The 15,033-nt window shown below is 39.8% G+C and overlaps 1 protein-coding gene across 1 annotated transcript; it reads left to right on the top strand.

Annotated features, from left to right (window-relative positions):
- Positions 1 to 4,720: 4,720 nt before the first annotated feature.
- On the top strand, positions 4,721 to 10,204 carry aoc1 (amine oxidase copper containing 1). Its single transcript, XM_071544143.1, has 4 exons — positions 4,721 to 6,257; positions 7,195 to 7,483; positions 8,089 to 8,221; positions 9,935 to 10,204. Exons 1-4 carry the CDS (start codon positions 4,721 to 4,723, stop codon positions 10,202 to 10,204), a joined length of 2,229 nt encoding a protein of 742 aa, XP_071400244.1.
- Positions 10,205 to 15,033: the final 4,829 nt, after the last annotated feature.

The raw sequence follows: 15,033 nt of genomic DNA on the forward strand, positions 1-15,033 counted from the left end.
GAAGAAAAAGGTTAAAATGTAACTCTTTACTTAAATAAGACATTATATTCATTTCTAATCCGTTATAGCTCCTCCATAACCCATGAATACAGATCATTACAATTTTATATTCATATTTTCTAATTCAACACTGTACCATTGATTTTAAATGATGAATGTTGCTTTTATTCGGGGTATTCAGGGTAATTGTTTTTTTTGGTTTGTAAACATTCTTCAATATTGATAACAATTAACAATACTAAATGAGATTACAGCATAATAAGAGGGCCTTATATAACCAATTAGAATATTGATTAGTAATGTCTTCATAGAGTCTTCTGTACTGTATGTGCCAGAAGCATTTACCAAACGGATACTTATTGAATGCCCCAATTTCTCTACATTTTTTTCACTCCATCTTGCCACTGCAATTAAGAAAAGGTACACTTACCTTAGAAGTGCTTTTGGAAATTCCTTGGCTTGTTACTCGATATGTCAAATATGTCAAAACGTTTTTGTGTCTTTAGTCTCCTTTTCCTTTTACTGTTTTTCTTTTTCGTTCTGTCTGGTTGTGATATGGTCCTCAGTGAAGTGATGTGTTGCCTTATGGGGGTACGGGTGCCCCTGGTGCAGGGTTTTAAACGCGGGGGGTGACTCCTGGGATGTACAGTACCATCTGAAGCCACTGCCATTGGATGCAAGTGCCAAGGTCACAGCTGGGAAGGCAGGCATTGGCCACCGGACCTGTGACGGACACATCCTCTGACCACGCCCCATCAAACAGTACAGGACACTGTAGGTGAGGAGGCCTCTAAGGGGGGTGGAGGGATGAGTGGTGATGAGTGTGTGCGTGTGTGGGTGGTGGGGGGGCACAGAGCCTCACCCGCAGGATAAAGAGATGTTTGTCAGAGCCTAATCCTATAAAGAGAGGCGTTTCGGGAAGGATGGCGGGGGCGTTTATTCAATGAAGCGTGTCAATAGACACGGGGACCAAAGGCTTTCAGACTCACCAATATCCTACGTCTGACCTCCTGACCCAGGAGCGAGGAGGCTCAAACACAGCTGTCACCACAGTACACCTTGGCCAGAGCTAGGAGGAGAAGGAAAGAGGTGCCACTGTCGTCACAAGGGTTTGCTTTTTTGGTATAAGCAAAATCCTGTGTCATTATTGATTTCTCCTTTGCTTTTTCCTCCGAGTACACCTGGCTTGTGGCTCTCAGTAACAGCCGTGGAGACATTTTGTATCTTATTAGGGATTCCGAAGAGCTGAATCACTCTGTTGGTTCACCATTGCTTCACCATTTATGGGAAGCAGGGAGAGGGAGGGGAGTGAGAGAGACACACGGAATAGAGAGAGAGTGAGAGGTGCGGGGGAAAGAAAGCAGTGAAGAAAAAAATAAAATGTACAGTATGTATAATCATAATATTAACCTTACATTCAGAACACAAAACAAATAAATAAAAGGTGCTTACATACAAAATCAATGGAAGGAGTCATATCGAACTCTGCTCTAGCCAGCGAGATTTGAGGCGGGAAGGTAATACGCTATAAATATACCTGACACAATAAAGCAAAAGCCAATCAGCTTCAAGCAGGACTCAAGGTACCTGTAAATTTCTCCCCCAGCTAGTATTTACAGAGGGTAAATTTTTCTATTGGGGATTTGTGACCAATAACAGACTGACATCTGCACAATAAGTTTATAACAGCTACATTCCCCAGAGAAGACAGAATATAAACATATAATTTTGAAGATAGTTTCAAGTAATCTACATTGTCTCATCATGCTTCATCTTTACAAAAAGAAGTCAATAAAGATGTCAAAATTTCACCTCACATCCTGTCTGAACATGAGGTAAGAATACTTCTGGCCTAATCAGATATCAGAAACACTTTATTTGCCAAGAATAAACAGCAACTTAAAGAGTTTCACAACTGATGCTCACACACATACTGTACTCACATACTGTACTGTGGACACCAAGAGACATTGCATGTGATATTCTCAACCAAGATTTTGATATCACTTTTTGCTAATTCTTACCTTCATATATTCAGATTAAGAATATATAACTAGAAGAAGTTGCCCAACATATTATAGTAAGAATGTCAATCAGATTATTAAAATACTGGAGTATGAAGTAATAGTTGTAAGCTACTGTAGTTCATTCCACACCTCAAGTGTTGAAACCTTTTACACCTTTTTACATACCACATGAAATTGCCTACTGCGCCTCATATGATATGACAATTAAAGGAAATTAAAGGGTAAAGTTCATCCTTGCCGCAATAGATTTATTGCAAGTTGTGAAACATCAATCAAAATCTATTGTCCTCTACAACATTATTATGAAAGAGGGAAAAAAAAAAAAAAAAAAAAAGAACTTCAGCACGACACTGCATCCAGTGTTCTGCTGCTGATCTAGCCACTGAGCAGCTCCAACAGAGTAATTGGGGGTTAGGTGCAGGAACAATGTATTTTCTCATTGAAGTGTCTTTGCTTTAGGTTTAGTATATGTGTTTAGAGTATTGTGAAACATGTGAAACTAATGACAGAAAGTTGAGTTTTGTTGTTTAGGCATGCTCATAAAAGTGTTAATGCCAAGCGCTGTACATTTCTTGTGACAGTGGTGTGATCATGAGACAATGCTTTGTCTAGATGTTTGGCCTTGTTAAAGAAACTCCCTTTCAGAGAACTGCACCATTCCTGCTGTGTACTTCTCTTAATGCTGCATGCATCATTAAAGAGAACACTGAATCGGATGATGGCGAAATAGTCTTTATTTCAATTTTATCCTTCACACGCATACATTTCTATTCATTTTGCAATGCATTTTCAGTGGTTTGGTTCCAAGATCATTTACATTGCCTACCAAGGGAAACAATATCAGGTCTCATTTCCAGTAAAAAAATAAAAAATAAAAAAATAGAAAATTTGATCTCTTCAGGACCCTGAAAATATTAGTAATCCATACATGCAAATTATATTTATAACAAGCTAATCATATGGATTCAAAAGGTAGCATCTTACATGATGATCTTTAATTGAAAGGCTTCCAGCTTTACATCAATTCCACTTAATTCAATGCCTGTCCCAAGACAGGATAAATATTTGACCTATTCCATGAATTACAGCACTACACTTCTCCAAAGTTTCCAAATAAATTGCATTGCTTACACTGAAGCCCAATCTGCAGGATTAATTATCTATAGAGAGCACCTGTTATTTCATCATATTTACAACCCATTGTTGGCCAATCACCCTCCGCCTCTGCAAAGGAGGAGGTTAAATACAAGCAGCAGCACATTGTTTCCTGTTTCCATACGACACTTTTATTCCATCGCAGGCAGGAGTACTGTACAGCTGGGTTGGAGCTGCATTGGACAAAGCAACCTTGTTTCACAAAGGGCTTGCAGCAGGAGGATACTTAAGTTTTTGAAGTGCATACCACAGGTATAGTAGCTTGGTCTGTTTCTTTGCTGCAGATACAGAGAGGCATTTCTCAGGGAAGTATTGTACTGCTGATGTACTACTGATGTACTGCAAGACTCGAAAGTCTTGCAGTACATCATGTATCACAACATTATTACATAAATGCTGTTATGTAAGCATGTTATAAAAGCAAATTAAGTGAATGCCAAAGTGTGTGACAAATTCAAATTAGCACGAGGATTTGATGAGAAGTGTCAAATAGAATGATGGGCTGGTTGAGAGTGCAACATAACGTGGCGTAGACATGATAAGTGTGCGACGTAAACAGGGTCGGACGTTAAACAGAGAGCAGAGGAAAGGACAATGTTGGCTGTGAGTCCCCCAACGTACCAGAGGACGATGCATACTGTTTGTCCCCCTGTGGAGAAGTAGGGAGAGATTGTTATATTAAAAGCGAATAGGGTAAAAAGGGGAGGGAGAAGGATTGCTTTTCCAGCTGTGACGAGAACAAGAGAAAGAAGGGTGAGCAAAACGTTTCCCTTGGAATACTCAGCTCTACTGAAGGAGATAAAATACACTTTGATAGGGCTGGACGATAATTCAATATTATCGTTTATCGTCTTTCAGTGGGATTATATTGTGATGATATGGTGATTTTGGGATATCGAGACACATAATTCTGCTGTCTGAACTGATGAGAACAAGCTAATTTTTAATTAGAAACTCAGACAAAATTAAGTATGGTAGGAATATTATGTGAAAATTTCAGTTTAGTTTGACATCACACCAAATATTACCATTCGGTTCAATATGATGAACATCAATTTGATTATTTAACGTGATTTCGCTGATGTGAGCCATCATCATATATATCAATATCGAAAAAAATCCTTATGATTATTGTGATATTGATTTCAACCATATCGCCCAGCCCTACACTTTCTTCAGGTTATGACAGGGAAGCAAATCTGAGGAACAGACTTAAAAACATTTGATATGAATTGTTTAGTCCATACTTTCTTATTTGATGTAGAGAGTGTGGATGTTGTGAATTGTGGAGAAGTAGGATCAGAGCTCTTCTTTCTGCAACGTGCTACTTACAAGTGAGCACAATTGAGCACAATTTATATATTCTATGGTCGCTGAATAGGGAATGGGATGTCTTGTTGATAATGAAAGTTCACTCAAGTGAACTGAGTGAATTCACTCAAGTGAAGCGTGGCCTGTGCATAGGGGTTTTTCTCCTTCTCCACAGCACTAAATCCATGCTGAATATTTTTTTTCATTGTATTTCAGCAAACGCAGCCATGAGGCTTCTCTATCCTCTGCTACTGGTCACCTTGGCTGGTTGTGGTGCCTCAGGAAAACGAGACTGGGCTCATCATGGTGCCCCCATGTTTGCTGACCTCACAGTTCGTGAGATGAAAGCTGTCCGGGCCTACCTTCATGGTCTTCCAGAGCTGGGACTGACCAATGCTCGTAGCAAGACCCTGAAGAAGAATAGCATCCTCGTGATGGAACTCCACCTGCCAAGGAAGCACGAAGCCCTGAGGGCCCTGGACCGCGGACAGGCCAAACCCCCACGCCAGGCCCGAGTGGTGGTCCAGTTCGGGAACCAGACCAAGCCCAACATCACTGAATACATCGTCAGTCCTCTGCCATCTCCCAAGTCCCACGAAGTCAAGAACTTCAAGGGGGATAGGCCCATCCTGTTTGAGTCGCGGCCGATTTCTGCTACAGAATATGATCACATGGTCGAAATCCTACAGAAAATTTCAACCAAGGCTCACAAGCTCCTGTTTGAGACAACAGGAGGGTTTTCCTTCACAAATTGCACTGACCGCTGCCTGACATTCTCAGACATAGCCCCCCGCGGGGTGGGTCCAGGTGAGAGGAGAAGCTGGATAATGCTGCAGAAATTTGTGGAGGGCTATTTCATCCACCCAGTGGGATTTGAGGTACTGGTCAACCACCGAGACCTGGATCCAGAAAAGTGGACTATTGAGAAGGTCTGGTACAACAGCCAGTACTTTGATAGCGTGGAGGAGCTGGTGGAAAAATACGAAGTGGGGGACGTGGAGAAGGCCAAGTTACCCGACCACGACGATAATGACCTCTACTCCACCTACATTCCCCGTGGTCACAGCAACACTCCCACAGACATCCATGGGCCGAAGCTGGTGGAGCCTCAGGGACCTCGCTATCACATTGACCGCAACTTTGTTGAATATGCCGGATGGTCTTTTGCCTACCGTGTGCGTTCATCTGCTGGTCTTCAAATCTTTGACCTTCGTTTTAATGGAGAAAGGATCGCCTACGAGATCAGCCTCCAAGAAGCTATTGCCTTCTACGCTGGTGATACACCTGCTGCCATGCAAACCAAGTACATGGATGCTGGCTGGGCAATGGGCACCTCAACCTACGAGCTAGCGCCTGGCATCGACTGCCCAGAAATTGCTACCTTTGTGGACCTGTACCACTATTACGACACAGACAAACCTGTGCGCTACAAAAACGCGCTGTGTATTTTTGAGATGACCACAGGGATGCCTCTCAGAAGGCATTTCAATTCAAACTTCCAGGGGGGATACAACTTCTGGGGGGGGCTGGAGAATACTGTGCTGGTGGTACGGACGACCTCAACAGTTTACAACTACGATTACATCTGGGACTTCCACTTCTACCAGAATGGGGTGATGGAGTCAAAGGTCAGCGCCACCGGATACATCCACGCCACTTTCTTTACACCTAATGGCCTAAACTATGGCACCAAAGTGTATAACTATGTGCTTGGCAACCTGCACACACACCTCATCCATTATAAAGTGGACCTGGATATTGCTGGTGAGTAGTACTGTACAACCACCTGGTTGCTTAGGTGTAATCTAATAAAATAACTATTCAATTGTAATTATACTAATTCTTTTGATTGATTGACTATATTTGGTACTTCAGAGAAAGCAATATATGTAACATTATTCCTCAGTGGAAATCATGTTATTCCTCAGTGGAAACCATATCAGACACCTTATTTTCATGTTATTCCTCAGTGGAAACCATATCGAACACCTTAATGAACACCTTAATTTCAAAAACTATCAAGGATAAGACAATATAGGTCACAAATGTATTTCCAATGGGATGCTTAAAGGGAAGTGGTGAGACTACTCTAATTATCTTATAAACTACAATCCAATAATCTACTGTGTGTGTTTTTGGTGTCAAAATAAAACAACTAATCTAAGTGTTAGGGTAAAGGAAAGCACAAAACCACATGGAATGTGGTGGAAGTGTAGATAAGATGGCTTACTGGACTTTGGCCCATCATAACAGAGCAGGTGTTGGCACATCATATCAGAAAGAATGTGTTGTTGAAATTGTATGCTTAAGGCAATTAAACTGTGCTATGCATAATAAGTTAATGACTTATCTCAGTCTTGTAAAACTTGTCTGTCATGTCTGAGCAATAATCCTAACCTTGATATAAGAGGTCAAATTAAAGGGATTAGAGAACAGGATTAGGGTACATTCACTTTCAATTCATTCAATTAAAAATGTAAAGTGAAACTGAAATCTACAATAAAAATTCTCAATAATTTTGTTATAGACTGGATGTAAGGTGATTTTGAATTAAGAAAATGTACTTGCTTTATTGAATTTTTAGAGAACTGACAAACAACTGAAAACTGAAAAACGATGGAAATTGTAAACATTTCAAGAAACTGCTTAAAACTTGACAACCAACTTCTGCTGAATACTCTTTGCCTCTACTGTTTCTCAGGTCGAGGGAACAGCTTTGAGTCGATGGATCTGAAATATGTCAACTTCACCAATCCCTGGAGCCCGAAGAATTCTATTGTCCAATCCAAACTCCACAGGACACAGCACGAGACGGAGCGTTCTGCTGCCTTCCGCTTTGGCAAAAAGTTCCCCCGCTACGTGCACTTTTACAACCCCAATGAGAAAAATAAGTGGGGGCATGAAAAGGGTTACCGTATTCAGTTCAACTCCCACGCCCACAGTGTGCTGCCGAGAGGTTGGAGAGAGGAAAATGGCATCAGTTGGTCCAGGTAATAAAATATTTTTTCCTCATATTGGGCCAGAAAGCATGTATGACATACAATGTATATTATATAGAATATTCTATATAGCAGAAATAACATAGCATAAACATAAAAAACACCAAAAAGTCACTCTAACCTATAAAATGTATACAATATTTACATACAAATTATATAAAAGGCATTATCTTGCCGAGACAGGACTTGTCGATGCATCAATTTTATGTACTGTATGCATAATAAAACCCCCCAAAAGACTGCATTTGATTTGACTGATTTGCTCTTTAAGTTGCTCCAGGAAAACTGCAGATCCCTTGACACCTAGCAGGAGATCACTATTTTAATAATGTAGAATGAAATAAAGCCTAATACAAGAAGTTCAGCAAATGAGCAAAACTTCTGTTTGCCATAAGTAAGTCAACAAAGTATCACAGTGACTAACGCAGCGATTTTGATTGACACATTATTCTCTGCTCTCTGGCAGTGAACCTTTCATAAATCACATAGACTGATAGATTAATGCATTGCTTCTCTGTATGTATCCTTTGCCTGTCACCTATCATAATGACAGATGATTTGACTGACTGATTTGCTGATGGACTGTCTCTCTGCAGATACCCTCTGGCTGTGACTCGGCATAAAGACAGTGAGGCCACCAGCAGTAGCATTTACACCCAGAACGATCCCTGGGAACCTGTGGTGTCCTTCGAGGACTACATCCGCAATAATGAAGATATAGTCAACCAGGTACACTTTTTGTAACAGACAAATATATTGACACATGAGTAGAGCTGCAACAATGAATCGATGAATCGATTAGTTGTCAACTATTAAATTAATCGCCAACTATTTTGATAATCAATTAATCGGTTTGAGTAATTTTTTAAGAAAAAGAAGTCAAAATTCTCTGATTCCAGCTTCTTAAATGTGAATATTTTCTGGTTTCTTTACTCCTCTATGACAGTAAACTGAATATCTTTGGGTTGTGGACAAAACAAGACATTTGAGGACGTCATCTTGGGCTTTGGGAAACACTGATCGACATTTGTCACCATTTTCTGACATTTTATAGACCAGACAACTAATCGATTAATCGAGAAAATAATCGACAGATTAATCGACAATGAAAATAATCGTTAGTTGCAGCCCTACACATGAGTATGTTCATGTGCACACACATGCACAGACATCTCCTATTCATGTTTAACACACATGCTCACGTAAAAACACACAAATGTGTAAGATAATATGTGAGTAATATGCTTGTGGAAGATGAAAGTTTGGGTCTGCAAAAGTCAACCAAAAAGAATCCCTCCCAGCCAAGAGATACATTTTAATTCAGGCAGGGACTCTCAGCAAACATGCAACCTAAGAGTGGCTCTATAATATGTAAAGTTTACATCAAGCAATGAACCACCATATTAACAAATGCCCAGATGATAATGCAGAGGTTAACTCTAAGTGGGTAACGTAGGCTAATGAATAGTTCAGGATATTAAAAAGTCTGTTTTTACCATGAGGTGCAAATCCTATAGGGTCCATCCAGAAACATTTGTGCATTTTAGAGACAAAATTGTTGACTTTTGTCCACAATGCCAGTGGAACTCAACTGGGCTCATTCCTCTGAAAAATCAAAAACAGTCCAGTCCACAGTCAGTCTACTTCAGAACATTATTCCAATTTAATTTTTTTTGTCGAACGCAGGGTTTTTAGTTCCCTTGACCCTTGGCCAAAAAACAATGAGGGAAGTGTTTATTTTTCTGGAATGACATAACACTGAATTCATGATAAATCAGACAAGATCAAAAGCCCTATCCCTTTTTGGCCTCCACTTCTGGGATCATATCTTCTAAGCATAGTCTTCTGATGATGTGGCATGCATTTCCTGCCAGTATGGAGTACTGCCACAAACAGTTCACTGGCTGTGGCAATACTTCAATTACAATCGCCAGTTCTTTGATCACAATCACATGGTTTTTGTCTAGCAAGATGGACATGTGGTGATATAATGAAAGACTATGAATAATGAGTAAACCAAAGTTTATATATATGCACATCCACCTTCACTGGTGCTGGACAAGGATTCAACTTCAAAACTCAAAGTTCAATATTCTTGCTCTACCAACAACATTTCAACCGAGTTACGGTTCAGCTACCAATAGACCTCATCTGATGTAACTTTCACTTGCGCTACTTCGGATGCACACCTAGAAACGTGGCTCAGACATTAGAGGGAAGGATGATGTGGTTGAGAGTGGTTAGGTCATTGGGTTTAAAGTGGGCACCCCCCAAAAGAATCGGTCTCTCAGCTCTGGTTGCCTTGCTGATACTAGGTAACTCACAATCATGGTGACTCTCTTGACTTTTTCTACCATTTGCACTTATCATGAGCAGATAAAATCACCTACTACATGCCGAAATGTAAAAATGCTAATGTAATGTTTGCTCTCCTGTGTGTAGGACCTGGTCGCCTGGGTGACAGTAGGCTTCCTGCACGTGCCTCACGCAGAAGATATCCCAAACACAGCAACACCCGGCAATGCAGTGGGCTTCTTCCTTCGACCCTTCAACTTCTTTGACGAGGACCCTTCACTGGCATCCAAAAGCACAATCATTGTCCGACCGGGCCAGGATGGCAAGCCCCAGGTTCAGAGATGGACACCAGAGGTCGTAGGTCACTGTGTGACAGACAAGCCCTTCTTCTACAATGGCACTTATGCAGGAGTCTAGGACTGTTTTTATACAGTAGTGTTGACCTGATCTGAGCTGGGTTTCCCAAAAAGATTTTAGCACAATGTCATCTTTGGTCCATTTAGTCTACTAATAACAACAGCAAATCATTTACAGTACCAATGGTAAAAGATTTATTCTCAGTTATGTCTAATATTTTGGTTGTCAACCTTCTCATTGCCAACATTTTTCAGTATTAATATTTTTATTTTAATCCTTTCACGAGAATTTAACCCATCCCTGGTTTATGGAAGTAGACCATATAGCAGGCAGGAAAACTTATTTTCCCTAAAATATACAATTACCAATTGGGATGCACTTATGAGCCAACAACCCATCCCTGACCTGCACCTGTACTGCACTGGCCCAAATAACTCCATGCTATTTGGTGGACTCTAGTTTGCACTGACTGCACAGTTCCAGCAACTGTTCTGAATGTGTAATCAGGCCAGTTCAGTTTGCTTAAGCATTGTGTCCCAAGGCACTGATTGTAAGGAACATTGTGAATATTGTGTTTTCTTGAATGATGCCTGATGAAAAAGTGCTAATTTGGCACTGGAATTCAACTGGCCTGTGATGTGTAATTTCACTTAAAATCTTTCATTTTTTTTCATGCACAAAATGTATTTAGATGCATAGCCTTTTATAATGTAAAATATGAATGCTAGCGTAATGATCCCGCTTAGAGGATTCAATGGACTGAATATGTGATGCCTTTGATTTTTTTATTTCACTGCGAATCAAAATTGTCGATCAAAATGTTCCCAGAGAGGGTGTAAGGCATCCGGAAACTCATGGAGACTCTGTCCCATCTGGCCTAGGAATTTATCCCCCATCTCTCGTGCATCTCTCACTAATTCCTCGTCTCTCTCTCATCCGCTCTGCTGCTTCAAATAAAGAAAAACTAGGACTTGAGACTCAAATCATACACATGCAAACTGGAACCATTCTAATGTAGCTTCATTGCAGCTACTGTATGTGTCAATCCCCTGTCTGTATCAAACCAAACTTCTATTCAATCTGACTGTTTAGCGTTGTCATGTAACCAGGCCAGGGGAGGGGTGGGGGCTCAAACAACATGCAACAGGTCTAGTATGGGGTGGGAGAAGAGCTCCCCTAATCCCATGTTGGGTCTCCATGGATGAGGTTTAGCCGCGACGAGCATCCAGGATGCAGGATGCGGTGTATCCGCCCCGCTAGTGGTAAACTCCTGACTCTCAGCGTGTTCTGCTTGCCCCCTTGGCGGGAATGTTTTTGCTGGGAAGACAACAGGCCTTACTGAGCAAACAGCCTGATTCCGGATCCTTCCCTGCAAACAGTCCAGGATACCACCTGGCTGCACCGTCGTCCTTGGTAACCTAACTCGACGTAACAAGGCAATGTGACGCTCTGTAGAACAGGACATGCAACTGTATGTCCTCTATGTGCACGATCCTAACATTACATTGTCACTTCACTTCAGATGAAGTTATGTTTACAGTGTTTTGATTCTGTTGTTTTGATGATTTTGCTTGAAACTTTGCTGTATTAAACAATGCTTAATAAAAAATAAGTATGTGAACCACACTATGCACACTGTGACTATAGATTAACTGGGGACAAGAAAGGTGGATTTTGCAATGATGAAGGCGGTTTGTGTGAAGGGCAAATAATCAGTGTTTTGAAAGTGGGCAAAAGGAATCTGGCCAGCAACTGTTGTCAGGAATTTCACAATCTGAAACCCTTTGTAAAAGTGTGTGCCGACTTTTTACAGTGTGTATGGTAAAAAGAGGGTAGCATGAGAGCTATACAGGCATGAGAGAATGGATTGCGCTCGAGGAGGGGACAAAAAACTATGTGAATTCTCTATGTGAACACTCTTCAGGGGTAACTAGCATTCCTATAGCTATTTCCATGGTAATGATGGACTCAGCGTCATAACACACAAACCATAGGAAAGTACTGAGCATAATACACAGTTTATCTATTCTGAACAGGCATAGCTGTACAAAAACATTAAGGCTATTAAGTGTGGGAAGTTTTATTTCACTCACCCCTTCAATGTCCTAAAATCTCTTACCTTCTCTCTTGACTCTTTCTTGGAATTCTGAAATGGGTAAAGATATATCTCTTACAAGCAGCCAACATTGGTGCAGTGCTGTACAGTGCTGACACTTTCTGTCAGACGATACAGGCCAACATTAAAACACAGTCGTCAAAAATGATTCTATAATACAGTGAAACATATCTGTTTTTTAATATGTCCAGTAGGACAGTGGATCAACAACTACAGTTGCTTAACAATAACAATACAGGGCCTATTTGCCACCAGTACCAACCACTTTTAAGATACCAGTGAAGATGAGAAAACTACAAAATGTCCACATGCCAAAGAGAATCAGTGTGATAAGCAACTGGTTAATATTCTACATTAATACAGCAAATATTTGCTTAACAACAGGCTGTAGTGTATGAGAAACTACTAGAGGGGGCTGAATGAAGACTCTGAGAAGGATGGTTAGTTGTTGCCACCTAGTGGTTGGTTAAATAATAACTTTCTAGTAGTTGATGCTGAATACCTGATACCTTATTTGTGGTGTACATATGCAGCCATGAACCTATTCTTCGAAAATGTATAATTATTCAGTTACAGTAGTGGTACTAATCTCTTTTGGACAACAACAGGCCTTTTCTGTCAAGAAGTCAGCATGTCAAGCTAAATTAGCAGTTAGCTAACACTAAGTACGGTAGCACATTTTGACAAACTGCACAGCTTGTTCAGCCATTACCTGGGTTAACGATCTTGCACACAACCATCGAGATAGTTGACATCTTGTTCCAGCCTACAGAAACTAGTCCTGTTAGACCTGTGTGCTGCAACCGTCTAATATTACACTATACTATTCATTTTCAGAAAGCAGGCTAGCTAGGTAATGCAGACCGCAGCTAATTTATACAAGAACCTTCATGAATATTCTTTACCGCCACTACTATACTACGCATGCGCACAATAGGGTGCGTACTAAACAAAATCGGTTTTTTTATTATTAAGTTTTTAGTTTGTTTTTTACTTGTTTAAAGACACTTACAGTCACAACGCGACACTGTTTGGCTAAATCAAATAAGCCTATATTTTAACGAATGAGAGACACTTACATCGTTTCCCAGCCAAAAGACGTGGTCTGCAAAGACAGCAGTAGGCAGGAGTGACACCTCTTGCATTACTGTCTGTGAGTGCATAGTGTGTGCTCCTCTCGTAAATCCAGTACAATATCGCCCTCTAGCGGCTAGTAGCTGTATACGACTTAAAACCAAAGCAGTACAGCATATTTTAGAGAAGACTTTACATGACACTATTTCACCACTAAAACCCTGGCTTGTTTCCCTGCTTATGGACTTTGTAATAGTCTAGTGAAGCAGGTGATGCACACAGGCCACTTCCTAAATGATTCCAATTAAAAGGCTTAAATTAAAGGCGCACTCAGGAATCTAAGCATAGGCCACAGACAGTCCTACATAGGATTGAAGTTTGTTTGGGAATTTGGGAATATGTCTCTTTTTCTCTTTTTGAGACACTATGCACATGCTGTTAGGACCTGACTAATTGCACAGACGGGAAGCAATGGAAGTCAGTAGTCGAGAAAATTATTATTCATGTCTACCTTAGTTTTCAGTGTTCACAGTACTGTTTGAAATTCTATTATTGGAAATGAAAGCAACATTTGTATACTTATACATTTTATACGTTTTTTTTTGTTTGTTTTTTCCAGTGTGGGTGCTAGGGGCGGTGGGGTATCGGGGCCCACAAAGAAAAATTTCCCCCTCTATAGCGTAGAGCTAGCCTTCTCATTATCACATTGATTGCTTATAATATCCAGCCGTGGAAGAAGTACTCAGATCTTGTACTTAAGTAAAAGTAACAATACCACAGTGTAGAAATACTCTGTTACAAGTAAAAGTCCTGCATTCAAATTTTTACTTAAGTAAAAGTACAAAAGTATTAGCATCAGCATATACTTCAAGTACCAAAAGTAAATGTACTCATTATGCAGAATGGCCCATTTCAGAATAATGTATATTATATTATTGGATTATAATTACTGATGCATTAATGTGTACATCACTTTAATGTTGCAGCTGGTAAAGGTGAAGCTGATTTTAATGACTTTATTTACTGGTGGGTAGTTTGTAAATTTCCCCCTGGGGATCAATAAAGTTTTATCTTAATCTATAATAATACATCATAATTTATTTGTTGATTATATTTTGTATTATTAATCTGAATATGCAAAGTAACTAGTAACTTAAGTTATCAAATAAATGTAGTAGTAAAAAGTAAGTAAAAAGTACAATATTTGCCTCTGAATTGTAGTGGAGTATAAGTATAAAGTAGCATAACATGGAAATACTAAGTAAAGTACAAGTACCTTAAAATTGTACTTAAGTACAGTACTTGAGTAAATGTACTTAGTTACTTTCCACCACTGATAATATCATCAATATTATTATTATTAGTAGTAGTAGTAGTGGAAGTATTGGTTTTCAGTAATGATATTGTATTAATTGTCTTAGACCTCCTGTTTTATGTTTTCCTTTTACGCTTATTGCTTTGCTTACACTGGTTTTGCTTTTACTGTTTATTTATTTATTTATTTTTTGTTTTATTTACTTCCTTGTAGAGCAGCTTGTAACTGTTTGTAAGTGCTATACATATCATTTTCAATTCGATGATTTATCATTACATTACAAACACCTAAAAAAAATTGTTTATATGAAATACTTAACATTATTCATTTGGTTCAGATTTGTACATTTCAGTGTTTTTTTAGTGTACTGACCTAGTAGGTCCT

This window comes from Centroberyx affinis, unplaced genomic scaffold (assembly GCF_046629955.1).
Source record: "Centroberyx affinis isolate AG114_WGS23_722 - 3 ecotype Tasmania unplaced genomic scaffold, CSIRO-AGI_Caff_v1 ptg004473l_1, whole genome shotgun sequence".
NCBI lineage: Eukaryota > Metazoa > Chordata > Actinopteri > Beryciformes > Berycidae > Centroberyx > Centroberyx affinis.

Excerpts from the sequence above, each read along its gene's own strand:
- aoc1 (XM_071544143.1), top strand. The coding sequence starts at position 4,721 with ATGAGGCTTCTCTATCCTCTGCTACTGGTCACCTTGGCTGGTTGTGGT. Across the intron at positions 7,484-8,088 it reads AATGGCATCAGTTGGTCCAG|ATACCCTCTGGCTGTGACTC; the intron begins GTAATAAAATAT and ends GTCTCTCTGCAG. Across the intron at positions 8,222-9,934 it reads ATGAAGATATAGTCAACCAG|GACCTGGTCGCCTGGGTGAC; the intron begins GTACACTTTTTG and ends TCCTGTGTGTAG.